Source organism: Anguilla anguilla, chromosome 1 (genome assembly GCF_013347855.1).
Source record: "Anguilla anguilla isolate fAngAng1 chromosome 1, fAngAng1.pri, whole genome shotgun sequence".
NCBI classification, from domain to species: domain Eukaryota; kingdom Metazoa; phylum Chordata; class Actinopteri; order Anguilliformes; family Anguillidae; genus Anguilla; species Anguilla anguilla.
In genome coordinates, this window is record NC_049201.1 from 8,509,487 (window position 1) to 8,536,279 (window position 26,793).

A 26,793-nucleotide genomic window follows, 5' to 3' on the forward strand; every position below is an offset into this window, starting at 1 on the left:
TTTAGTCTTGAATTTCTTGGCAGCAACAAAAAGCTTTAACATGCTTTATGTGAAAACCATGGCCATTCTGTTTAATGTCCATTTTTGGCAAGTGATTTGATTAAAAAAAAACAACCCATTTCTCTACCTTCCTCTGTACCGCCTGGAAAAAAAACAACAAAAAACAGAACAAACCAAACCGCGAGATCTTGTCCGTCAAAAGCTGTCGTGAGATGCATAGAAATCAGCGATGCTCAACGTAAAACTAAAGGTCTAACAGGAATTTAACCGTCATGCAGCATATTTGTGTGACACGCAGAGCAGGGCAGATGTGTGTCAGTGTGGTCTGCCTCTACTTGCACTTTTTTTTTTTTCTTCCCTGCTTCCATTTTCCCCCATTGAAATTTGGAAAGGGTGTTGGGGATCACCCCCCCTTTCCTTAAGTCTGCAGGACCTGGGTTCCTGCCACTGGGAGACGCCATCATGGCGGGACCCAGGCGGGGGGGGGGGGGGGGGGGGGGGGGGGATGGGGGGGGCTGGGCCTCCTGGCTCAGACCTCCGCGCCCAGCTCGATTACCCCGCCCTCCATGATGGGCACCAGCTTATCCTCCACCTGAACCAGCAGGATGGTCTTGTCGATGTGGGAGCGACTGCCCGGATCCCGGCTGAAAGGCACCCATCGGTGAATCACCTGAGACAGGTACAGGGGAGGAGCAGGTGGAGAGAGACAGTGTGAGATCACCTGAGACAGGTACAGGGGAGCGGGTGGAGAGAGACAGTGTGAGATCACCTGAGACAGGTACAGGGGAGAAGCAGGTGGAGAGAGAGAGTGAGATCACCTGAGACAGGTACAGAGGAGCAGGTGGACAGAGGCGGTGTGTATGCTGATTGCACAGGTTGGTCAAGGTACAAAAGCAAGGGTGGCTGAATATTGAAAATAAACCAATGGCATTTTTTTATGCTGGCATGCAGTGAAAAACACTTGTGTCTCAGGTAATAACACTTCCCAAACATTAACACTCATCATGTGACTTTTGGGCAAAGCTGCATATCGGTAGTTCTCTTTAAAAAATCAGTATGTGAAACATGTCAGCTGTGTACAGTGTCTACAGCCTAGCCTGTAGTGTCTAACCAGCCCTCCAAGGGTTTCACAATGTTTTTTTCCTTCTGAACTCCCACCTATTTCTGCAAGCCAGTGGCAGTATGTATAAAAGTAAATGCATCTGCAAGAAACAAACGCAGTCTAGCAATAAAGACAGAATCTGCAATTAAATTTACAGAATTGTAATACAATTCAATGCAAAAAAATCTTTATCTTAAAAGAATTTAGCTTAAAGTTTTTCTTATAATTTGATTGTTAATGTAAAATGAGTAAGTTCATAGCTTCAAATTTCCCCTTAATTTCATTTGAAAGGATTAAGTTACATGTAATAATCTGTGTATCTACGCTGGTTACTGCTCATTATTCACTGGTTGGTGTCCCTCCTCGAGATGTGCAGACTCACATGTCCCTCCATGCCCTCTAGGGGGCTCCACTCCCTCCAGCAGATGCGTCCGGCTCGCAGCCTCGCCGCCTCGTCGGGCCACTGCAGCTCTTTGCGCTTCGACAGGTTGATGTTCTCCAGGACCTGACTCACGTCCACGATCTGGAGCAAAATGGCAGCGCAGGGCACAGGCAGTCAGGACGGGACAGAGAGGCAGGGCACAGGCAGTCAGGACGGGACAGACAGGCAGGGCACAGGCAGTCAGGACGGGACAGAGGGGCAGGGCACAGGCAGTCAGGACGGGACAGAGAGGCAGGGCACAGGCAGTCAGGACGGGACAGAGAGGCAGGGCACAGGCAGTCAGGACGGGACAGAGAGGCAGGGCACAGGCAGTCAGGAACGGGACAGAGAGGCAGGGCACAGGCAGTCAGGACGGGACAGAGAGGCAGGGCACAGGCAGTCAGGACGGGACAGAGAGGCAGGGCACAGGCAGTCAGGACAGGACAGAGAGGCAGGGCACAGGCAGTCAGGACAGAGAGGCAGGGCACAGGCAGTCAGGACAGGACAGAGAGGCAGGGCACAGGCAGTCAGGACGGGACAGAGAGGCAGGGCACAGGCAGTCAGGACGGGACAGAGAGGCAGGGCACAGGCAGTCAGGACGGGACAGAGAGGCAGGGCACAGGCAGTCAGGACGGGACAGAGAGGCAGGGCACAGGCAGTCAGGACGGGACAGAGAGGCAGGGCACAGGCAGTCAGGACGGGACAGAGAGGCAGGGCACAGGCAGTCAGGACGGGACAGAGAGGCAGGGCACAGGCAGTCAGGACGGGACAGAGAGGCAGGGCACAGGCAGTCAGGACGGGACAGAGAGGCAGCGCACAGGCAGTCAGGACGGGACAGAGAAGCAGGGCACAGGCAGTCATGACGGGACAGAGAGGCAGGGCACAGGCAGGCAGGACAGGGCAGAGAGGCAGGGCACAGGCAGTCAGGACGGGACAGAGAGGCAGGGCACAGGCAGTCAGGACGGGACAGAGAGGCAGGGCACAGGCAGTCAGGACAGGACAGAGAGGCAGCGCACAGGCAGTCAGGACAGGACAGAGAGGCAGCGCACAGGCAGTCAGGACAGAGAGGCAGGGCACAGGCAGGCAGGACGGGACAGAGAGGCAGGGCACAGGCAGTCAGGACGGGACAGAGAGGCAGCGCACAGGCAGTCAGGACAGAGAGGCAGGGCACAGGCAGGCAGGACGGGACAGAGAGGCAGGGCACAGGCAGTCAGGACGGGACAGAGAGGCAGGGCACAGGCAGTCAGGACGGGACAGAGAGGCAGGGCACAGGCAGTCAGGACGGGACAGAGAGGCAGGGCACAGGCAGTCAGGACAGAGAGGCAGGGCACAGGCAGTCAGGACGGGACAGAGAGGCAGGGCACAGGCAGTCAGGACGGGGAAGAGAGGCAGGGCACAGGCAGTCAGGACGGGACAGAGAGGCAGGGCACAGGCAGGCAGGGCAGGACAGAGAGGCAGGGCACAGGCAGTCAGGACGGGACAGAGGCAGGGCACAGGCAGTCAGGACAGAGAGGCAGGGCACAGAGAGGCCTACTGCTCACGCACTTCAAAAATGAGACAAGTGAAATATGTTCTTTTACTGTTTTCATTAGCAGTTTTTGTTTCACTGATCAGGAAGTCCCAGTCATATTCACATTAACCTCACTGCAGCGTCCTCTGTCAGTTTGGGATTAGCCACCAAACCCCTGAACACCTCCCCTGCTCTATCACTGCTAAACCCCTCCCCCCCCTCCCCCTCACCTGCACCCTGTAGGAGATGTCGTCCCTGCGCACGGCCGACAGGGTGGGGTGGTGCTGGGGGGCGGGGTCGGCCCCGCCCAGGCCCTCGCTGCCCAGCAGGCCCACCAGCGTGTGGCGCTTACAGGGCGGGATGCTGTGGCTGGACAGCGAGGAGGAGGGCCCGGCGGGGCCCGCGGGGCCGGCGGGGTCGGAGGTCAGCCGCAGCTGCAGCGAGGCGGGCAGCGTGCGCAGCGACAGCTGGCTGGTGGACGAGCGGCGGCAGGGCTCCAGGCCCGTGGCCGAGGTGCGCAGCGACGAGTGGCGGCTGCTGCTGTAGCGGTACGAGGACGACTGGCTGGCCACCGAGGCCCGCGCGGGGGAGTGGCGCACCAGGCCCGACTGCACCGACTGCGAGCTCTGACTGGTGCCTGGGGGGGGGGTGGGGTGGACAGGGGGGACGGGAAGAGAGAAAGACAAGACATGACTCACTTCCCCCTGTTTCTGTATTAAGGCAGGTTATCCGTGCTCTGAGAGACGCTGGATCAAGTGACCCTGACGTGCCAAAGTGCTGCTAAATGGGGTCTATTTTTTTACTGCATTTCTACAGTTAAAATTAACGTTTATATTTTTGGCACAGATACCAAAGACCCTACGGCACAAGCAGAAAACATTCTGTAACTGTGAAAACAGTTCAGATTTAAAAGCATTTTTTCTGAAATTCTGACTTTGTGTCTGGACAGCCCAAATTTAAAGGGAGAACTGAGCACAACAATGCAGTCAGACAAACAGTAGCGGACTTACTATGTTTACTGTGTAGGGTGAATGTCCTGTATGGATTAATGTCTTTACTGTGTGACGTAAATGTACTGTATGCATTAATGTGTTTACTGTGTGAGGTAAACGTACTGTAGGCATTAATGTGCTTACTGTGAGAGGTGAATATACTGAATGCATTAATGTGTTCACCGTGTGAGGTGAGTGTACTGTACGTATTAATGTGTTCACTGTGTGAGGTCATGGTCCTGCGTAAGAGTGATCTGCTCAGTGGAGCCCCCTACAGGCCGTACCCAGGGAGTGTGGCTGGTAGGACAGAGGCTGTGCTGGGCCAGTCACCCCTCCCTGAGAGACAGAGCTCTGCTGGGAGACGCTGACGCCCGTCCCGTTTCCACTGGCGCAGGACATCCCCCCGGCGTCCGAATCCTCGATGTTCCCCCCGCTGTTGCACCCCGCCCCGCACCCCTTCCGTAATCTGGAAGAACCAGAGAGAGGAATCAGCGCTTTACACTGCACCGTAACAACATGAGAAACACAGCAGAGTTTAACCCTGGAATTTACAGCTGTAGAACATCTGTGTTCTTATAAATCCAATTTAGACAAATGTGGGCAGAAATGTAGTATTAGCATTAACCCCTTGGGAAGAGTCAGTGTTTTAGAACATTGCTTTCAATAACCAGTACTGATTGTGACATCAGCATCAGAATGTTCAGTTAAGAACAATCTAATCACACATCTGTGATCTCACACCTTAAAGGGTTAATGAGCTCTTCATTCTTTTAACGGAATCTTCAGATCCCACATTTCACTACATGGACAGCTGTGTTCATGGAATGACTCCATTCTGCGCTGAACTCACACACTGTCACGGAAGCCAACAGACGCGAACGTGCTGCACCCGCAGAACGTCCCCTCACACTGCGTACGCGCACACTGTACCTGTGCCAGGTGCTGACGACGAAGTTGCGGATGTTGCTGATGCTGATGGGGCCCCCCAGGATGTGTCCGAGCTGGGCGTGGGAGTTGCAGTAGGAGGTCGTCAGGGGCGACACGTAGATGGGGTAGCCGATGGGCTGGTCACATGACGAGTTGATCATGTTGCGCAGCGCCTGCTTGGCGTTCTGGATGCTGCCGCGCTCCGGGTTCCGGTTCCGCAGGAACACCAGCTCCTGCTGCTGCCCCGCCCACAGCCCGCGGACACACTCCTTATTCACCTGCAGGGGGCAGCACAGAAAACCGGTGAGACCCTCCACAGTGGTACTGGGGTAATAACTCTCCCGTTCACTACTGCCTGTATTCAAACATCCTATTTACCACTCATTTTATTTATTTATTTTATTTTTTAAGCACCTGGCACACGGTATTGCTGAATTTACTGGTGGCGCCATCTGTGAGCCATTTACCATTTCTCTAAATAATAAATGGCTTTAGACTCACTTAAACAGACCCAACTCTCTGTAATCCAGCAGCTGCTTATCACTGGAAAGCTCTCCTCTGAATCCTCCATCCTCATCTCTCTCTCTACAGTGACGTATGACTGTATTTCTGCAGCATTCTCAGCTCGCTGTCCCTGCTTGTCCGTCCCCGCCTCTGACTCCGCCTCCGCCCCGCCTCCGTCTCTGACTCCGCCTCCACCCCACCTCCATCTCTGACTCCGCCCCGTCCCCGTCTCTGACTCCGCCTCCATCTCTGACTCCGCCTCCACCCCGCCTCCGCCCCCGCCCCGCCCCCGTGGCGGCGCACACCTTGATGACGCGGAAGCTGAGGTAGCGGCGGTTGAGCATGATGATCTTGTACTCGTTGGTGCCCTCGTCCAGCACGTGGCGCAGGGCGAGCAGCGAGGGCGAGTTGGACAGCACCGCGCTCCGCCAGGCCGGGTCGCCCTCGTGGGCGATCACCAGGTTCTGCTGGTGGGTCGAGATGGCCTCGAACAGAACCGCCGGCTCCTCGTACTCATCTGGAGAGGTGAAGTGGTCCTGGGACAGAACACAACAGAGGGGAACAGGGGGGTAAATAATCACAGGGGGGGGACTGATGAGTTTACTAGAAGTTAAAAATACCAGAGGTAAGAATAACATGACTACATCTCTAGAACATAACTACAACGTTGAAATTAGTGCTATACTAAACACACGCATGTACGCACACACACACACGCGCGCGTGCACACTCACACGCATGCACATGCACAAAAACACACTCACATACACACACACACACACACACACACACAGCGGCAGTGTACACACACACACACACAAGCACACGCCCACAGACACACGCATGCATGCACACATGCACACACACACACACACACACACACACACACACGTACGTGCGCACACACGCACACACAGCGGCAGTGTACACACACATTCAGATGCAGGTGTTAAGCCCCGGTGTGGGTAAGGCCCGTACCTGGTGCAGTTTGAGTGACATGCGGTGTGGGTGCGGCCCGTACCTGGTGCAGTTTGAGTGACATGCGGTGTGGGTGCGGCCCGTACCTGGTGCAGTTTGAGTGACATGCGGTGTGGGTGCGGCCCGTACCTGGTGCAGTCTGAGTGACATGCGGTGTGGGTAAGGGCCCGTACCTGGTGCAGTCTGAGTGACATGCGGTGTGGGTAAGGGCCCGTACCTGGTGCAGTTTGAGTGACATGCGGATTCCGGGCACCACGACTTTCCTGAGCAGCTCCATGTCGGCGAAGATCCACTCGTCCCGGACGGAGGAGATGCGGAAGTCGCCCTTGAAGAGCGCGTGCAGCCCGTACAGGAAAGACTCCAGGTTACTGCGGGAGACGTGAAAGATGTCACTCAAAGCAGCAGGCCTACGTGAGGTACTCACCCATCAGAGCTAATGCTACGCATCGCTGCATGTGAACAGACCGACAATTATTATACAGTTCAGCGATCGTAGAATCACTTCCCTTTTTTCAATGCAACATCCAGTCTAGTTTTTTTTATAAAGTTGACGATGCATAAACAGGACAACAGGAAAATGATGCAAGATGCAAATTTAGAGACCCTGCTGAACAAACTGCTTCGCGTTCCGACCAATCGGGGGCCTTCACCTGGACATGTGATGCGAGGCAGTTCCTAGCGCCCTCCGGCCCAGCACACACAGGCCGTAGCACAGCGTCACCAGGGGGGAGTCCTTCTCGCTCTCCAGATGCTGCGGGCGAAACACACAAACCACACCCACCCTGGTCATGTGACTGCTCGTACAGTAACCGGCGGGGGGGGGGGGTATTATCTGCAAATGGCCTGCAGAGGGCGCCGGTCAGTTACCTTGGGCCTGCGGGAGTTGCAGTACTGGATCCAGCTCAGGTAGACCCCGCAGAAGCTGTCCCTGGAGATGCCGGCCAGCCGGTGGTCGTAGTCCTCGTCGATGTTGGGGTTGAAGGTGGGGTCCAGGTCCACGTAGTTGCGCTCGCCGCAGCAGCGCAGCCCCTCCTGCATGGTCTCGTTCGCCAGCCACTCCTCCAGCTTGGGCGAGGCCGTCACGTAGTAGATGATTCCCTGATTCGGGAGGGGAAGGGAGGTCAAAGGTCAAGTACACTCGCTGAGGTTTTGAATCAACTCTTCTGAATGCGACGCAAGTGTGACCTAAAGATTTTGGTCGAAAGGCTCACCAAATCTAGTTAGCCTTCTGTCTCAATGCTGACCCCATGTACCCAACATTTACAGATAATATTTCTAAACAGGACTAAATTCACAGTGTGTCCTTTCAAAAAATGATGAATCATAATTATTCTACTTCCATTTCAGGACTAATTCCTGTCATACGAACACACCAGACTGGCCTGGGAGAATAATGTGCTGGGGTGGCGGGCTGTAGCTAGTCTAGTTAATGTCAGTTCAGCACACACAGCCATATTTCACACCAAGAGCAAACAGCAGGTACAGCCGCAGTTTTAACGGCACACTTTCACCGCGGCCACCCTGGCTACGGTCCAGCTTCTATCAAAGGGGATCAAAGGGGATCTTCTGTTTGCTGTTTACTGACGAGTAACAGTAACAGAATCCTGGCGAGATCGTCACTCGTGAGCAGTGCCACCTGGGCTGAAATCAATCGCTGTTTACAGCAGAAAGACTACAGGGGGTGGAGGACCACAGACACAGTCCGTGTGGTTAGTGAACCCGCTCTGGCCATTCCGGAAAGTTCTGCCCCCGCGTTCACCTTGACGTAGTTGGGTTAGGGTTGGGGGGGGGTGTGAAGGTTTGGAAGACCATAGACATAATCCGCATGTTTAGTGAACCCGCTCTGGCCATTCCGGAAAGTTCCGCGCCAGCGCTCACCTTGACGTAGTAGGGTTAGGGTTAGGGTTAGGGTTGGGGGGGGGTGTGTGAAGGTTTAGAAGACCATAGACATAATCTGCATGTTTAGTGAACCCGCTCTGGCCATTCCGGAAAGTTCCGCGCCGGCGCTCACCTTGACGTAGTAGGGTTAGGGTTAGGGTTAGGGTTAGGGTTAGGGTTAGGGTTAGGGTTAGGGTTGGGGGGGGGTGTGAAGGTTTAGAAGACCATAGACATAGTCTGCACGGCTAGTGAACCCGCTCTTGCCATTCCGGAAAGTTCCGCCCCGGCGCTCACCTTGACGTAGTAGGTGGTGAGGATGCGTCGCAGGTCGAACACCTGCAGCATGGAGGCGGCGCTGTTGTCGGTGATGCTGTAGCCCTCCAGCACGTACTTGGTGACCAGCACCTCCCAGGCCAGCCAGCGCTGGCCGAAGGCCGCGTTGAAGGACAGCACGTGGGGCAGGTGGCCCGGCTCGCAGCAGCAGCAGCCCTCGTCCTCCTCCACCCCCTCCGTGATGGCCTCCACCTCCCGCTGCTGGCAGTACGTCCCTGCGGGGGGGGGGGGGGGGGAGGGGAGGAGAGAGAGAGAAAAGCGGTGGGAGAGAAAGGAAGGAGGAAAAGTGAGAAAGAGGGGGAGTGAGAAAGGGACAGAAAGAAGGAGAGGGAGAGAGAAATGATGCGGGGAGGGAGAAGAGAGCAAGAAAAAGAAAAGAGGGGAGTGGGAGAGAAGGATGAATAAGGGACGGGACAGAAGAGGAGACAGGGAGAGAAATTGGGAGGGGGGAAAGGCAAAGACAGAGAGAGAGAAGATGAGAGGTGGAGAAAAGGGGGAAGAGGGAGAGAGAAAGAGAAGGAGAGGGGAAGAGGGAAGGGAGATGCAGAGAGGAGGGAAAGGGAGAGAGCATGAAGAGGGGGCAGAAAGAGAAAAACCCATCAGTCCCTAGCTCCATAAGTGACACAAACCCCCATGCCCACCCCCATCCTGCAGTTCATCCCTCCCCCGCCCCCCATCCTGCAGTTCACCCCCCCGGCTCACCCCTGAACTCCAGGCCGCGCAGCTGGAAGGTGACCAGGCCGTTGCCGATCTCCACCAGGTGCACCAGGGCGTTGAGGTAGTCGGAGGCCAGGATGAAGCAGTCGCCCGTGCCGTAGTTCCCCCAGCGGCCCAGCAGCAGGTCCCCGCACAGGCTGTGCTGCAGCGAGCGCGTCAGGTGCTCGTAGAAGATGGAGTTCAGGTTGTTGTCGTCAGAGCCTGGAAAATACACACACGCACACGCACGCACGCACAGACACACACACACACGCATGCACGCACACACACACGCACGCACGCATGCACACACGCACACACACACGCACACACACGCACGCACACGCACGCACACGCACGCACACACACACACACACACACACACACACAGCTGTCAGCAATTTCACCAAAGAGGAGATGCACAGGCCCGGAAAAACATCGGCAAACAAAAGCGGGGTTTGTACTTTAACACCTCAAAGGAAATTGATTTTTTAAAGCTGTGACAACTCCCTCTATGAAATCCACACTTAATCAACTAAAGATGAGAAATTCAGCAAAAAAAAACAAGTTAGACTCTGTAAACGGAAGATGAGAAGACACGTTCTGTCCTGAAGATAATGAAGTATCAGATTTTTTGTCAAATAAAGATCAATTTCAATCCATTTTCAAGATATCGCTACCTGGGTTTCGGTCCAGCTGAGAGGCCAGTCTAGTGTTTGAGTGATCGACTCTCTTCGTGCTGCAAGAGACAATTCACCAGACAAGAGCCACATCAATACCTCTAATATAAAGCCTAATATAATAAACTGCATTATATGATTTGTCAAAAATTGCCAGTGCAGTTCAGGATATGGATGGCTGTTCTCAGGGACAGGAAAGGGAGCCCGTACTTGTAGTCTCTCTCCCAGAACTTCACGGGTCGGACGTAAGAGGTGATGAAGATGGCGCTGCCCAGGAAGGGGTTGAGCGGCGTGGAGAACACGGCAGACACCACGGCCTGGACAAACAGCATGGCAGAGTCTGGGAGAGGTCAAGGGTCAAGGACAAACAGCGCTCTCAAGGGCGTTTGACCACAATTTGACAGGAAAGACATAAACCACCTGACCTGTTATTACAGATAACTAGGGCACAGTTGGATTAATATTGTGATGACTGGGGCATTTTCAAGGAGACAAGACTTTCTGCTTGACTTGGCAACCTTACCCCAGTCTCCCAGACCCTGACACAGTCACATGACAACACTGCTAAAATCTCTCAGGCCATCTGACGAGGTAAACTGTCCTGTGTCAGTGCCCCTTCCCAGTGACACAGCCCTCCCAGACGGGCACCGTGGCCGTAGTATCACTGAGATCCTTATTCCTGTCTCAGCTTCGGTGACCTCACAGCACCCTGTCTGGCGCCAGTAAGAGCAGCGGGCAGGTGCAGGTGGAAGGATACGAGGCACGGCGAAGGGCTGGGCGAAGGCGTGGAAGGCGGAGCCCCAGGTGATCTGCCAGGGCGCGATGTAGGTGTAGACGAAGCGAAGCTTGTAGAAGAGCTCCCACAGCTGCGGTCAACAAACATGACATCACATCAACGTCAGCTCCTCACTGGACCACCAACACAGCCTGCGCATCACCCGCATGTATCAACAAGCCCCGCCAACCAACACATGGGGCACAGGCTGGGAGGAAATAACCCCGCCCCCTACCGCCAACAGAGCCTGCACACCACACGCCCACCAACACAGGGGGTACAGGCCAGGAGGAAATAACCCCACCCCCTACCACCACCAGACTCCCCCACACTCTGACAGACCTACAAGCACCATGGGAGCCCCTCACACCTCCCCTCTCACCTTGCTGAAGACGATGGACATGAGGAAGAGGTCGAGCAGCAGGGTCTCGGACAGGGCGCGGTAGTCGAAGGTGAAGAAGAGGACGGTAAAGAGCACGGTCACGTACTGGTAGGTGGGGCTGCTGAAGGAGGACCGCAGCAGCTTCAACCCGGCCACAGTGATCATCAGAGCCCCCACCCTGAGAGAGACACGGAGGGGGGGGGGGGCCGTGTGAGGGGGGGCCGTGTGCAAAGAGCAGGGTGGAGCCAACACCATGACAATAAAACAGGAGCAAGGCTGCTATGACATCACCAGATATCACCAGGCTATACTTCCAGGCTTCCCTGTGGTTTTTTAGCAAAGAAAGCAGCAGATAGACCTCCACCAATCACTGAAGGTGTTGTTACATTGTGGGTTACCAATGTACTCAGTGATCGGTGGAGTTCCTCTCCACATTCTATCTGTAAGGTGATGTCAGGACTGCCTTACCCCCATTTTACCATCCTTGTTAAACGAAGTGTTCAAAAGAATAGATTAGGCTTTGCTTCTAATGACAACTACAGAGAATTTTGAGAACCATGCAGAAGGATTGATAAGCTTCTGATAACAGGTAAGTCACCAGTGAAAGGTAAAAGACAGACTGACAGACAGACAGACAGACAGAGAGACAGATAGACAGACAGACAGACAGACGGACAGACAGATAGATAGACAGACAGACAGACGGACAGATAGATAGACAGACGGACAGATGGACACACAGACGGACAGATAGACAGACAGACAGACGGACAGATAGACAGACAGACAGATGGACAGGCAGGCAGACAGACAGACAGATAGACAGACAGACGGACAGACAGACAGGCAGACGGGCAGACAGACAGACGGACAGACAGACAGACAGACAGACAGACAGACAGACAGGACAGGCAGACAGACAGATAGACAGACAGACAGACAGACAGACAGACAGACAGATAGACAGACGGACAGGCAGAGAGACAGATAGACAGATGGACAGGCAGACAGACAGATAGACAGACAGACGGACAGATAGACAGACAGACAGACAGACAGATAGACAGACGGACAGGCAGACAGACAGACAGACGGACGGACAGACAGACAGACAGGCAGACAGACGGACAGATGGACAGGCAGACAGACAGACAGACAGACGGATAGACAGATAGACAGACGGACAGACAGACAGACAGACAGACGGACAGGCAGACAGACAGACAGACAGACAGACAGACAGACAGACGGACTGAAAACGGACGCTCACTCTGTGTCGAGCTTTTTGGCGAGTTCGCGAGCGCTGCCGCTGAGCTCGTTCAGGATGACCAGCGGGTAGAGGACGTTCTTCTCCGCAAACAGCAGCCACACGTGCAGCCTCTCAAACCACATCACATGGGCCGCGCCTGCACGAACAGGACAAGAGGAGGACCAAGCAGAGGGTCACAGGTTCTCATAAAACACAACAATTCATCTGTAGCCGGTTGAAGTCATTTCAAACTGAAATGCAGGTCATGAAGGAACTGAAAGCTCAACGGGATCTTTTGACAGCACTTAGCCCTCTGCACCGCACCATAAAACACTCAAACTGAACACTAAAGAGACAAAAAGCCCTGGAGGGTATTTCCCCCCTTGGCCCTGCTCTTGAGAGGGAGAAAATGGGGGACTTACCCCTGACCTCAAACTGATAGTACTCCTTGGTCTTAAGCAGGGGGTGCGAGAAGCAGTACCACGGCAACTGCTTGCGCACCTGAGGCAGCAGGTAGTGGGTGAGCAGACCCACCGTGCCCACCAGTGCATAGAGGACATAGCTCAGAAAGGGCTGGAGAGAGAGAGAGACCACAATGCAGTTTATAAGATCACCAGCTCAGGGACATTACATTACAGTTAGCATTTAGCACATCAAGAGTGCTAGCACAGGTGACATTTTTACATACTATTCATGCATACAGCTGGATATGTACAATTCAGGTTATGCTCCTCAATGGTACAACAACAGCAACCCAGCTGGGAATCCAACTGACAACCAGCTCAGTTCCCTGAATATTATACTACACTGAGGGACCAATAACGGCAAATTATACACAGAAGTCGGCTCGATCCTTTACTCTGTAGTCAACACCAATAATGGTGTTAATTGGTATTAATTAACGGACAGTAGTGCCCCCTACCTGCAGTGCAATGAACACTGTGCTGACGTGGATGGCGAAGTAGAGGACAGCGATGACGACGCACACAATCAGGTCAGACTGCAGCCGCTCATTCTGCAAAGGGAGGAGGAGGAGGATCAGAAAGATGCGCCCGATCTCTTCATCCTGAAGGTCTTCCTCTCTAGCTCATCTCCAGCTTGTGTGCCGTTTGCTTACCTTGTGAAATGCACCTTTCTAAGCCACACTGGGAACAGCTAAATGGCTAAATTTAGACCGTTACAATTTCAGCACATTTGCTGAGGACTGAGAAGTGCAACTGGGGTATTTTACATTAGTCCCAAAAGCAAATTAAGGGTTTAAAATCAGCAGAACATAATCTTCTAAGCACGCCTTGTTGTGCTTGACTCGTACATTTGCTAGAATGAGCCCGAGGACGGACGAAAATACAAAAACCGAGCTGGAACACATTCGTACAGAGAGCTTGAAAGCCTCCCGACAGTTCACTTCTCAGGGAGAATTTCAGGGAACTTAACAGCAAACTGGAGCCGTGCTGATTTGTAGCTGTGCTGCTGATCTCTAGCTGTGCTGCTGATCTCCAGCTCTGCTGTTGATCTCTAGCGGTGCTGCTGATCTCTAGCTGTGCTGCCGATCTCCAGCTGTGCTGCTGATCTCTAGCTGTGCTGCTGATCTCCAGCTGTGCTGCTGATCTCTAGCTCTGCTGCTGATCTCTAGCTGTGCTGCTGATCTCTAGAGGTGCTGCTGATCTCTAGCGGTGCTGCTGATCTCCAGCTGTGCTGCTGATCTCCAGATGTGCTGTATTAGAGTTTGATTGGGGGAAACGCTGCAGACCCACCACGGAGCTCCTCAGCTTCTCCGGCAGGGGGTCCTGCACCTCAGATAGAGGGTCCTCCGGGTTTTTGTCCTTCAAGTTGGGGAACATCTTGGACTGCACCAAGGAGCTGGAGAGAGAAAAAAAGATTTTTTAAAAAGATTATTAAATCAGCCCCATTTTAACATTCACAGCAGCTCAGAGGGAGGTGAATACATCAGCACACGTGTTTGAGCAGCTTTTCATCTTTGCTGTTCATTCCAAAAAAAGAGCCACTTGTTAAGAACTGAGGACCCTATAATATGTCAAAATGAGAACCAGCCAGCTAGGTTTTCACTGAAAATTTGATTGACACTTGTCTTTATCTCTTTACAAGGGAACACATTTCATCTTTCAAAAACGGATGATCATTTTCAAAAACAGCCATCTTGAAAATCTTCCTTTTTTGATTCAAATGAGACTACAGCGTGGTTGCTATGGTAACTGTGCAGGTGGGGTGCTCAAATCAGCCTTTGGAGGGTTGCCAGATTCATCCCTTTTTCCCCCTAAGGCTTCAGAGCAGCACCTGCTTGCCGGGCTGCCAGACTCACATGAGGACGGAGGGGTCGCTGCTCTGCCTGCTCAGGTGATAGGACACAGCCACCAGGAGCCCACAGAACACAGAGAAGAGCACAGGGATGTGCTGGGCGTCCCACGACTCCTGCAACACAGGCGCAGTTCAGTAACACAGCCACAACACAGTCTGGGAGAGCGCTCTTCATTCCTGGTCCTGGCAGGCCACAGGGTCGGCTGGTTCTCGTTGTTGCTCGGCACTTTAGAGATCAATTAAAGCCCTTGATGTGACAGTTAACTGACCTGTCCGGGTTTCTTAGGTCTGAATTGGTTGCCGATATTAAGCAACCAAAAAAAATACATAAGTAAAAAGAAGAACCAGCAGACCCTGCAGGCTGTCAGGATCAGGAATAAAGATCACTGGTCTAGGACCATGTCAGTAACACATGGGAACAAAACCACCACCCCATTAGAGTATGAACCAATCACACTTCTTTCTGTTACTCCCCCCAATTCAACAGGCACCTGACCACATCCATACCACACCGAAAACAAAGCCAGCTGCTCATACTCCATTACCACACCAACCAATCGTGGTTCTTTTTGCTACCCCCTCTACCTGCCGCAGGTGAGAGGCAGGGCAGCGCGAAACGCACCTTCAGGGCTCCGTAGCAGAGGCCGTAGAGCAGCGCTACCGTGACGACGCTGCGCAGGACGCTGTAGAGGGCCGAGGGCAGGCTGGTGGAGGCTGTGAGCGGAGGAGACACCGTTACCGCGGGAACCCTCTATTTCAGCCGTGTCACTGCGCTAACTGCGGCTGCGCTAATCTCACTGTGCTAATCTCACTCTGACCACAGCACTGAGACTCAGAGCAGCACTGTGCTAATCTCACTGTGCTAATCTCACTCTGACCACAGCACTGAGGTTCAGAGCAGCACTGTGCTAACCTCACTGTGCTAATCTCACTCTGACCACAGCACTGAGGTTCAGAGCAGCTCTGTGCTAATCTCACTGTGCTAATCTCACTCTGACCACAGCACTGAGGTTCAGAGCAGCCCTGTGCTAATCTCGCTGTGCTAATCTCACTGTGCTAATCTCACTCTGACCACAGCACTGAGATTCAGAGCAGCACTGTGCTAATCTCACTGTGCTAATCTCACTGTGCTAATCTCACTCTGATCACAGCACTGAGACTCAGAGCAGCACTGTGCTAATCTCACTGTGCTAATCTCACTCTGACCACAGCACTGAGACTCAGAGCAGCACTGTGCTAATCTCACTGTGCTAATCTCACTGTGCTAATCTCACTCTGACCACAGCACTGAGACTCAGAGCAGCACTGTGCTAATCTCACTGTGCTAATCTCACTCTGACCACAGCACTGAGACTCAGAGCAGCGTTTCACAGTTTAGATTGAGAGCCGTGTTTCTGTGCACACAATACTACACATTTCATAAGGGAAAAAAGGCGTCTTTTAAAACTCCCGACAGAGAAGGACCCCTACAGAGTGCTCATAACAAATCACATTATGTCTGCAATTATTAATAAACTGTATATAAACTGCAATAATTGTGATTTGGAACAGCTTTCAGTAAGTTGCTCGCCTCCACTGTTGTTTTTTTGATGAACATCAATTTATGTGGCTATGTGGCGTATTAATGGCAGTCTAATCTGCTCGTTGCGTTGCGTGTGTAAGGCTCACACGGGCCGTCCCGTTCACACGCTGAAGCTACAGAGGGGTGGACGGGGAACACACAGACAGGGGTGCGGGACGTCCTCCTCACCGTTCCCCCCAAAGACGTGGATGTCCACCTGCTCAAACAGGTACATGACGAAGGTGTTCACCTGCGGCAGCAGGCCGACGAAGAATATGATGGGGAAACACAGTGTAAACACTGCAGAGAGAGAGAGAGAGAGTGGGATGGGGGAGGGAGTGAGAGGGAGAGAGAGAGGGAGAGCTTATTACAGCAATACATAATTACACACGTTAACACACAGACACAAATGAGTCAGTTTAAACAGAAATAGACTAATACTATTATTTTCTGTATTGAGATACGCGTTCTGTGGCTGCAATGCTTCATCCATATAAACAGAAATCCACATACAAAAAACAATCAAATCAAACAAATAACTATCAAATAACTATCAAACAGACACACACACACACACGCACATGTACACATACACATACACACACTCACACACACACACACAAAACATAAGAACATGAGAGACCAGTAATGAATGAAAGACCCCTAGGCCCATTGTCTATGATCTGAGAGAGCCTCAAAGGAACAGTAACCCAGTGCTTCCAGCACAGGAGTAACACTAAACCATGGGGGGGTGGGATGGGAGGCGGGGCAGGGCGGGGCAGGTGGGCGGGGCTCCAAGCGGCAGCTGACCTATGACCAGGTCGCGGGCAGAGGCCAGCAACAGGGAGCCTCAAATGAACAGAAAGCCAGCGCTTCTAGAAAAGGAATAACAGTAAACCCTCGGGGGGGGGGAGGCGGGGCAGGTGGGCGGGGCTCCGAGCGGCGGCTGACCTATGACCAGGTCGCGGGCGGAGGCCAGCAGCAGGGAGCCTCAAATAAACAGAAAGCCAGCGCTTCTAGAAAAGGAATAACAGTAAACCGTGGGGGGGGCGGGGCAGGGGACGGGGCTCCGAGCGGCGGCTGACCTATGACCAGGTCGCGGGCGGAGGCCAGCAGCAGGGAGCTGGTGAGCGCCACGCCGTAGAGCGTGACGCGGGCGGGGGCGGTCCTCACGCTCCCGTAGTGCAGCACCCAGATCAGGCCGCAGCACAGGCAGAAGTACACGGGCCGGCTGTACGCGATGATCCGGTTATGGCCCTGTGGGGGGGGGGGGGGGAGCGCAAGGTTAGACACGCTGGTAAATCAGTCACACCGAAAGGGTCCATAAACACAAAGCAGCGGAGCGACTGAGCTGATAAGCAGGTGCTTCTGCTGACAACGCCTGCAATGATGGATCATGTGACACCATGTCTCCTGCTCCTATGTGAATGAGTGCAATAACTCATATACGAGTGTATACACTGTATATATGAGTGAATGTGTACAGGTATATAGACGTCTGAATCCACTGTGTCCTGTGACTGTCCATAGCAGACACGTGGACCGGTTTGACAGAGAGAGCTGACAGTTGCACTAAAATTGTGTTTCAAATCATTCCAGAAAAAAGACTGAAAGAAGGGAGTGAGAGAAGTCAGCAGCAATTTGAGGCCAGCGCATCCCTTTCCAGTGGAAATAGGAAGAGGATGGGACCAGTGTAAATGCCTCCTGAAATGCCCAAATTCTGCTGCCTGATCCAGTTAACAGTGAAAGAGCAGAAGACTTTGGGGGGAAGGAGACCCGGGGGGAGACCCTGTGGGGAGGGAGCCCGCGGATACGTACGTGTCTGGGGGAGGAGGAGTCCGGCTGAACGCTCTGAAACACAGAGAAGCAGAGGGATCAGCGCTAGGCTCGGGTTCTGTATAACACACGCTGCGCTGAGGCGAGCCCGTTAGCCCGTTAGCTCGGCCAGCTGCGGCTGAGGAGAGACCCGCCCGATTCTCACAGGCCACAGGGGCATCTTCATCACGGCCTTTATCACAGTCTTCATCATTCAATCACGTGTAAAATCTTACTTCCCTTTTCTTTTAAAAAATACGTAATCTTCACCACAGTGACTGACTTCAGTTTCAATACCAGTAAACAGCAAGGGTTTTTCTTTCCCTAACCAAAAAGGCTTTCCCCTCCCTGTCTGTTACTGCAGCACTTTCTGTAAACACAAACAGAACCCGCTGAGATGGTGGACTCAGCCTCGCGCTCTCTGTCAGGGAGGGGGGGTGCCGGGGGGGGGGGGTGCGCACTGACCTTCAGCAGCGAGTACTGGCAGCTGGCGATCACCAGGCAGAACTGAAAGACCCAGATGTCGGTGAAGAAGCCGTGGACCAGCAGCACCGAGCCCAGGAAGGCAACCAGGACGGCCAGCACCACCGCCAGCATGTTCTCCATCACATCACGGTTCCTGACAAACAAAAAAAAATACACAAAAAAACACACACATTGAGCACGTTCTACAGAACATCACAGTGCCCACCACAAAAAAAAGAACACTCAGTAATGCTGAGTTCACATGGATCACGGTAGACGGCAGAACAGTCGTTTTTGGACGGTAAAAAATAAAATAAAATAAGGCAGGAGGACATATACGTTGCTATGGTGATGCTGCTCGATGCACTCCGCAGGCTCTCATAGTGTTCCGCAGTACCGAGGCTCTGCAGATGCAGATGGGAGTGTTTCCTGCTCGTGGCTTTTGGTATCAGGGGACAGTCCCCAAGTCAAACTCTGACCCAACCACAAAATGTGTCACCCAAATCAGACTTTCTGTTACCGGGTAAAAAAACCGCCTTTAAAAATGAGCCACAAATATAGTCTCATTGACAGCTGCAGGAACAGACCGTGTGACCAGGGACTTTCTGGTGGACATTTAGCATGAAGTGAGCTGGTCTAAAGGTCATCATCACATGCTACTCTGGAAGCGCTCAATTATCAGATGAAGGTTTGTTTTAGACCAGTGTTAGACTTCGAGTGGTGTGTGTGTGCATGTGTGGTGTGGTGTATTAGTTCATGTGTGTGTGTGTGTGTGTGTATGGTGTGGTTTGGTGTATGTGTGTGGTGTGGTGTACGTGTGTGGTGTGTGTGTGTGTGTGGGCGCGCGCGTGTGCTCATGCCTGTGAGGGGGATGGGAGGGGGCAGATCTCACCGGTCGAACAGAGCCAGCAGGGTGAGCCTGTCGAAGTGCAGCCCCACCCACAGGTAGGGCAGCAGCCACAGGCGGTAGTACTGCTTGGCCTTGTGCGCGGCGCTGGCCGGGTCCTCGGGCAGCTCGGGGCTCAGGTCCCCGTCCTGCTGCTCCAGCAGCTCCGGGTCCATCGTCAGGAGACGGTTCAGGCGGATCTGAGGAAGGGAGAGCTGCCCCAGGGTCAGGACCCCGCCCGGCCTCGCTGTCCTCCACCTCTCTCACTGTCCCCTACACCCCCCCTCGCCTCCTCGCTCACTGTCCCTCTCTCTCCCTCTCCACCTCTCTCACTGTCCCTCTCTCCCCCCCTCCACCTCTCTCACTGTCCCTCTCTCCCCCTCTCTCACCGTCCCTTACACCCCCCCTCTCTACCTCTCTCACTGTCCCTCTCTCCCCCTCTCCACCTCTCTCACTGTCCCTCTCCCCCCCCTCCTTCTCTCTCACCCTCCCTTACACCCCCCCTCGCCTCCTCTCTCACTGTCCCTCTCCCCCTTCTCAATCTCTCTCACTGTTCCTCTCCTTCTCTCTCACAGTCCCTCTCTCCCTCTTTCCTTCTCTCTCACTGTTCCACTCTCCCCCCTCTCCATCTCTCTCTGTCCCTCTCCCCCCCTCCAACTCTCATTAACTCCCTCTCTCTGCACGCACGCACCCACACACACACACACACACACACACAAACGTACGCACAGAACTCACCAGATCATGAGGATAAAAGCGAACTGAGGTAGAACTAGAAAGATGGGAGTCAGTGTCCCTGTAAAAGACAGGAGGGAAAGATCAGAATCAGTTTCCTCCATCCGCACCGGCGACCTTTGACCTGGGCCAGCTGTGACCCGCAGGAACCGATCCACTCACCAGATGTTGTTGGAGGCTCGCCTGGTGGCGGGTTCGAAGTTGACCAGAGACATGTCACAGCCTCCTGCTTCATAGAGAGAGGGCGTGAGCTTCCCTAGGAAATCCAAAAACACACACAGCAGGTTAACACACTGGACTAGGCATTACACACCACTGTGTCTCTGAGTGCATGTACATGATACGGCCGTGACACGCAAAGGAAATCCATTTTTACGAGTTTTGTAATAACATGTAAAATGCCTTAGGAAACACATTTTCCAGGTCTAAAAGGGGAGTTAATTTTTTATCATAACTGAAGTGGAGCACTTCAGCGAGCACAGCCATCATATGATATTTTACCATCAAGAGTTTTATAGCCTTTTAAAATAACTGCCATGTTTTTGTGCTATTTCAAAAAAATGAAATCAAAATCACACAGTTTGTGGTCTGAGGCAGGCAGATTCATCTGAAACTGAAAGGCTGAGCGGTGACTGGCCACTGGTCCTGTGCCCTATCAGTAATATGCACTGGAGCACATCTCTGTGATGTCACTGGCCACTGGTCCTGTGCCCTATCAGTAATATGCTCTGGAGCACATCTCTGTGATGTCACTGGCCACTGGTCCTGTGCCCTATCAGTAATATGCACTGGAGGCATCTCTCTGATTGACAGCTTCCTTCATCGTAAGGCCAGCAGGGCTTTACTGAGCCCAGCTGAGCTCTCACACAGGCGTCAGGGTCTGACAGACACAGACGAGGGTGGTGCCGAAATATCTGGCGCAGCCCAGCTCCCCTGTGCCAAAAAGAAGAAAAACAGGAAGACGTGGCAACAGGTTCAATAATGTACAGCAAGCAGGAGCGAGACCAGGGATTCTGGGCCCTGTGGAAAGATCTCACACTGGGTCCCACCACCCCAAAAAATCCAAAGTTCTCTTTTTTTATGAGGGCCCCTGTCAGTCAGGGACCCTGGAATCACCCCCCCCCCCCCCCACCCCCCTTACAGCACCTCTTACGGCAGGTGCATTTATAGATGCCACTCAAAATATTTACGTCAACTTCCCGGGCATTTTGCACAAGTTCCTGTCCAGGGCAACCCGTAATGCAAACACAAGTGCAAACAAACGTATGGGGCTGCAGCGTGGCAACTCCCCAGAGGGGGAAAGTCTAGCGCCAAGAGACAGCAAGCTCAAGAACTGTACACTGCAGTGACGACTTGTCACCCACCTGACCCTATCAAATGCTAAACTCACTTATATAAACAAGAGCCAAGCTGCACAAATGAGCTCTGATCTACGTTGAATGAACAACCGCAAAGAATCACAGGCTCTGAAACCAAACAACAACAAAAAAAGGGAAGTGCACTGGTCTGGAGACTGCATGGGCTACAATACAGAGCACTAACAAAAGGCCCAGGGTGTGTTTACTGCTCTTCCGCTGCATAAGGCAGGACCAATGTCCACACTATCCACACCCACCTGAGCAAAACAACACCCTGAGAGAAAGGGCTGTGGATCAGATGACACGCGCTCCCCCTGGCAGGGAACGCCGCGTGCGACGGGCCGGCCTCCCTACTCAGCCAGAGATCGCCTGACAGGGCCAATCAGGCGCGGTCCGCTGCCGCGGTGAGAAAGCCGCACCGACTCGTTTCGGAGTCAAGTGACACGGGGCTAATTAAACCAAGCGGGGTGATGGCACGACAGGGCTGCACTCGTACGGAGCGAAAGGTAGTCATAGAAACCCAAGGCTCCGTATTGCACTGTACAGAGGCTACGAGAAAAAAGTGCACTTTTGCATTAACGGAACAGACACAACTCCCAGTTCTCCGCAAACAGAGATGTGTGGCTTTTCCAATGGCTCCAGATTTCACATCACCATTCAAATGCAATCACATGAGTGGGATTTCTGCCAACCTGACAGGCAGACGTGTCATAGGAATCAGCGAGAGTACAGCTACAGTACAGAATCAATAACGGCAAAACCAGTCAAAAGGATTCGTTTTTTCCTCTATTCAGACAGGTAGAGAGCAGAGAGGGCAGCAGATGGAGCAGAAGGGACCACAGCTCAGAAGGTGCCATGGCAGGGGAATTTCAGTCACGCTCGAGCAGCCATCTTACAAAAGGAGGTTTCACGCGAATAACGAGAAAATGTCTGAAAAGCGTGCCGCGTTAATAAGAGCTGGAGTGCAGGCGCGGTTGCGACGCAGGGGCGCAGGAAATGCGCGCGCATCCTTCAGCTGCAGATCTCCACACGCCAAAGCAGCTGACCCTGCACACATCTGCCACAGGCGGACAGGCAAACGGACGGACCGTACGCAGTTACATAACCGCCTTGGTTGGAGGTAAACACAACACAAAGAAGCGGCAGCTAGGAGACCTAGATTAAGCTTTGCACCTGTACAGGAAAGGCAGAGCATCAGTGTCACTCGTGACATTTACAACAGCCAGGCCGTCGACCGCATGCTCTCCAGTAGCCTTGCATCGCTCAGACACTGAGCACCACAACAAAGGTTACTCTGAGACATTCAATCTCCCACCTGCAATTCCACATCTTTACAATAAACTTTCATAGTATTTTTTTTAAACAACAACCTACATTGGGGGCCCAGCATTACGTGTGCACTGCCCACCAGTCCACCAGAACGTGGTTCTTCAACCACAGCGATGGCAGTGGGATGATTTAAATTTTTATGCCTGTGTACCTCAGTGCAGACCAGAGTGAAACAAACCTCTGTCAGTACGGGCGATACAGGCAACACCGGGAGACGGTGCGGAGCACAGCACAGGGAACGGCACAGGGGAGACGGCACAGGGACCAACAGTGGAACTGGCACAGGGGAGACAGCACAGGGAAAATGGCACAGACCAGGCAGGAACTGTGACTGGATGAAACTGGTTTCCAATCGTGCTCCAGGCTGGCAGCCCAGAGCCGGCGTTTTTCAACAGGACCGTGACACCGAGAGTTAGTCTGGAACAAAAAGCCTACCCTGACAAAAGTGAACGTCCCCTTATGTCTCCAGGTTTATCACAAACAGGCTCACATAATGGCGTGAAGTCTGACAACCTCACGCCTTATTCTTGCAGGTACAAAACAGCGTGTGGTGCAGCGAGCGCAATACAGAGCAGCACTGCTAATGTGGATGGGCACAGGGGTGACCTCACCCAGTTCTTTACTCTCGCAGAGTCACCAACGAACCCTGGTCTACCAAAATCCACTTCTGAAGAACGCGATGGGAAACAGGCATTATGTTATACCACGAAACGGCCAGCAGGGGGAAGCAGGGACATGCACTTCACTGTTCCAGTTACTACCTCCTTCCCTCAACAACAGAACCAAGAGCCTCTCATTCACCTGTATTTCTAACAGGGGACACACAATCTGGGAATTCTGAGGCCCAGATCAATAACCTGTGTTTGTCTGGCCAGACTGGCTGAAGCCAATGCCGCCATTTTACAGTATAACAGGAATCCAAACTGCATCGATTCCAGAACATTCCTGCAAAAACACTTTTTTATTTGACACAATATTTCAATATTTGCTTATCTTATTACGCAGAGCACAAGACTCTAGAGGGCTACCGAGCCTCTGTATAGCACTGCTTGTGAGTTTGGCCAGCGTAAATGATAAATTAAAAATAAATAAGAGGATCAGATGATTATGATAAGGCCACGTTTGAGCAGGACATTTTCACTTAATTTGCAGCATTAGTGGCATATGAAAAACAGTGCTTATCTGATGCATGCAGAAAAATATTGTGGCAAAGAAGATATGTTCATTTTTCACTATTATCAGTTGATCCTGAAATATTATTGGACATCCCTAGTGCTAACCCAACTTTTAAACGTGAAAACTGAATCACGACCCAGGTGCAGTGGGCAGAACATCATACGTCAACAACAGACACAGAGTACACTCTTGTTACAAAAAAAACAAAATAATAAATATATATAACATATATCGAAAAAAACATCATTAGACAGAGTAAGCACTTCACAAGTTAAAAAATAAAAGCAATGTTCACCAGCATAAACGACACTGCCTCTGGACGAGAACCAATCCCGCACGCAGGAGTGAGACAGAACTGCACACACAGAGAGGCCTTAACGCGGGACACAGGTTTGCATTTCTCTGAGCACGAGGCTCAGAGGAACCGTACGAGCCGAGCTTCTGTATCCCCGCTCGGCGACCGTTTTAAACGCGCCGCCGCAGACGCTGACCCGACACCGAACCGCATTATTAACGCGTGGGGAAACCGTGACCGTTCCATTATCCCACGTACTTCCCCTCTCCACCTCTGCGGTCTGGCTCCTCCCACTCTCCGCCCCCCCCCCCAGCAGCAGCGCTCACACCGGCTCTCTCGCTGATCGCTGCTTTACCGCCACTCAGCTTCCCTCCCTCCTTCTCCTGATCCCTCCATCCCAGCTCTCTCCCACTTCCTCCTCCCTATCCCTCCAACCCATCTCTCCTTCCCTCCTTCTCCCAATCCCTCCATCTGAGCTCTCTCCCCCCTCCTCTTCAGTATCCCCTCCATCCAGTCTCCCCCCCTCCCTCCTTCTCCTAATCTCTCCGTTCCTGGCTCTCTCCCCACTCCGTATCCCTCCATACCCCCGACCCCTCACATCCCCCACCCCCCCACCCCCCCCGGCAGTGCCGTACCAAAGTCGTCCTGCAGGCTGGTGGCACCCACAGTGGAGGCTTTGTCCTGAGACGCCTCCAGGTGCACACTTCCATTCCTGGCCAGCAGGGAGGCGCTCGCGCTCAGCACGGTCACCTGGGACGGGGTTCGAGACGGCTGCCCTTTGACCTGGGAAGCAGAAGGCTGGGAGGCCTGGCTCAGAGCTTCCTGAAGACTGTCGGAGAAAGGGGAGTTGGGGAGGGGGAGGAGGGGGAGGGGGAGGCATGAGAGAAGTCGTTAGAGAGAAACGTGAGACGAGGGGGGGGGATGGGCAAAAAAAAAGCGGGGGATGGGGGGACAAGACACAAGAGAAGAGATACAAGCCAACGCGCGCGCGTGTGTGTGTGTACGTGAGCGTGCATGCATGGGTGTGTGTGTGCGTGAGCGTGCGTGCATGCGTGTGTGTGTTCAATAAGAGGAGCAAGCGCAGAACGTGACACAAACGGGAGGTTCAGCATTAGGGGAAATGACACGGGGAGAGGAACACCGAGCAAATTAGGACGATTTCTGGAGCACAAGCAAAACAACCTACTGAGACATAAAGATAAAAAACTCACAGAATGTACATTCTAAAAAAAAACACAGTTAACACCATGGGAAAGGGGAAGAGAACAACGGGGAGCCTGACATGTCTGCAGATCTTATTTTCTACACAAGGACGACAGAGTGTTTGACAGAACCCAAGACGGGGGACGGGACAATGCAAGCGCAGAGGGTCACCAGTGGGGAGTGTCTCTCCCTAAAAAACAGAGCCAGATCTGCTGTCTGTGATGCTGTACGTTCTGCTACTGTGGGAAAACAGCCAAAGGCAAAGCCTTTCATTTCATCCTTCGAGGAGCAATACTACAGTTCTCTGGAATAGGAAGATGCCTGGTAATGGTGTGTGCGTGTGTGACAGAGAGAGAGAGTGTGTGTGTGTGTGTGTGTGTAAGAGAGAGAGAGTTTGTGTGTGTGTGCGTGCGTGTGTGTGTGAGAGAGAGAGAGAGTGTGTGTGTGTGTGTGAGAGAGAGTGTGTGTGTGTGTGTGTGTAAGAGAGAGAGAGTTTGTGTGTGTGTGTGTGTGTGACAGCGGAGGAGGAGTGATGTCAGGAGGAAGAGGAGGAGGAGGAGGGGAAGGGTTGGGTGGGAGGTTGCTGAAGGCCTAACAGGGAGAGACTCCATTTTAGGAGCACCCTGGTCCATGCCACTCATCTATGTGCTTCTGCTTGGAAATCCACAGGCCCGAAATCAAAGGGAATTATGGGGCTTCAGAAACGCAATTAAAACAGGCAGAATGATGGTGTGGGAGAGCTCTTTTTTCCAGCCAAATGTACATGTTTGGCAAAAACGAAACAATAGAAATAACGCTGCAGCATTTTCAGCTGGAAAGGAGGTGGGATAGAGCCTTAAAACCCAAACGGGCCGGTGCGGTGGCAGAAATACGGCACTGAGACGCACCGCACTGCCGGGGCTCGGAGGCTACCGCCGCCACTGCCACCGCCACCGCACGCCAAACACCACCGCACACCAAACACCACCGCACGCCAAACACCACCGCCCTCAGCACAGCGCGTCAGGCCCGTCTCCCGGGAGACGGAGGTCGCTGAAGGTCGGGGCGGCTCCAGGGCCTGCAGCAGCCCGAGTGTGATGGACGAGCCCACGGGGAGAGAGAGAGGGAGGGAGAGAGAAAGAGGGAAAGAGAGGGAGAGTTGAGCAAAGGACAGTAAGGGAGAGCGAAGATGAGAGGGAGTCAGGGAGAGAGGGAAAGTGAGAGAGAGAGAGAGAGAGAGAGAGAGGG

General features: G+C 53.1%; 1 protein-coding gene across 2 annotated transcripts in view; it reads right to left on the reverse strand.

The window, feature by feature from the left end:
- Nucleotides 1-496: 496 nt before the first annotated feature.
- Nucleotides 497-26,793, reverse strand: part of pcnx1 (pecanex 1) — a 49,336-nt gene continuing 23,039 nt past the window's right edge. The window contains exons 8-36 of one of the 2 annotated variants that reach the window (XM_035394002.1): nt 24,999-25,192; nt 20,368-20,461; nt 20,209-20,266; nt 19,477-19,670; nt 18,585-18,738; nt 18,123-18,155; nt 17,390-17,561; nt 16,494-16,604; nt 15,366-15,457; nt 14,748-14,857; nt 14,182-14,287; nt 13,350-13,442; nt 12,850-13,000; nt 12,449-12,584; nt 11,179-11,356; nt 10,779-10,887; nt 10,232-10,361; nt 10,022-10,080; nt 9,348-9,563; nt 8,607-8,860; nt 7,302-7,532; nt 7,085-7,185; nt 6,652-6,802; nt 5,762-5,992; nt 4,956-5,230; nt 4,310-4,491; nt 3,264-3,670; nt 1,485-1,625; nt 497-670 (exon numbers count right to left, since the gene is read on the reverse strand). In XM_035394002.1, the coding sequence (XP_035249893.1) occupies nt 530-670; nt 1,485-1,625; nt 3,264-3,670; nt 4,310-4,491; nt 4,956-5,230; nt 5,762-5,992; nt 6,652-6,802; nt 7,085-7,185; nt 7,302-7,532; nt 8,607-8,860; nt 9,348-9,563; nt 10,022-10,080; nt 10,232-10,361; nt 10,779-10,887; nt 11,179-11,356; nt 12,449-12,584; nt 12,850-13,000; nt 13,350-13,442; nt 14,182-14,287; nt 14,748-14,857; nt 15,366-15,457; nt 16,494-16,604; nt 17,390-17,561; nt 18,123-18,155; nt 18,585-18,738; nt 19,477-19,670; nt 20,209-20,266; nt 20,368-20,461; nt 24,999-25,192 (4,504 nt within the window). In that variant the 3' untranslated portion in view covers nt 497-529. Of the gene's footprint in view, nt 671-1,484; nt 1,626-3,263; nt 3,671-4,309; nt 4,492-4,955; nt 5,231-5,761; nt 5,993-6,651; nt 6,803-7,084; nt 7,186-7,301; nt 7,533-8,606; nt 8,861-9,347; nt 9,564-10,021; nt 10,081-10,231; nt 10,362-10,778; nt 10,888-11,178; nt 11,357-12,448; nt 12,585-12,849; nt 13,001-13,349; nt 13,443-14,181; nt 14,288-14,747; nt 14,858-15,365; nt 15,458-16,493; nt 16,605-17,389; nt 17,562-18,122; nt 18,156-18,584; nt 18,739-19,476; nt 19,686-20,208; nt 20,267-20,367; nt 20,462-24,998; nt 25,193-26,793 lie in introns of both variants that reach the window. The other variant, XM_035393991.1, reaches the window with a different exon arrangement.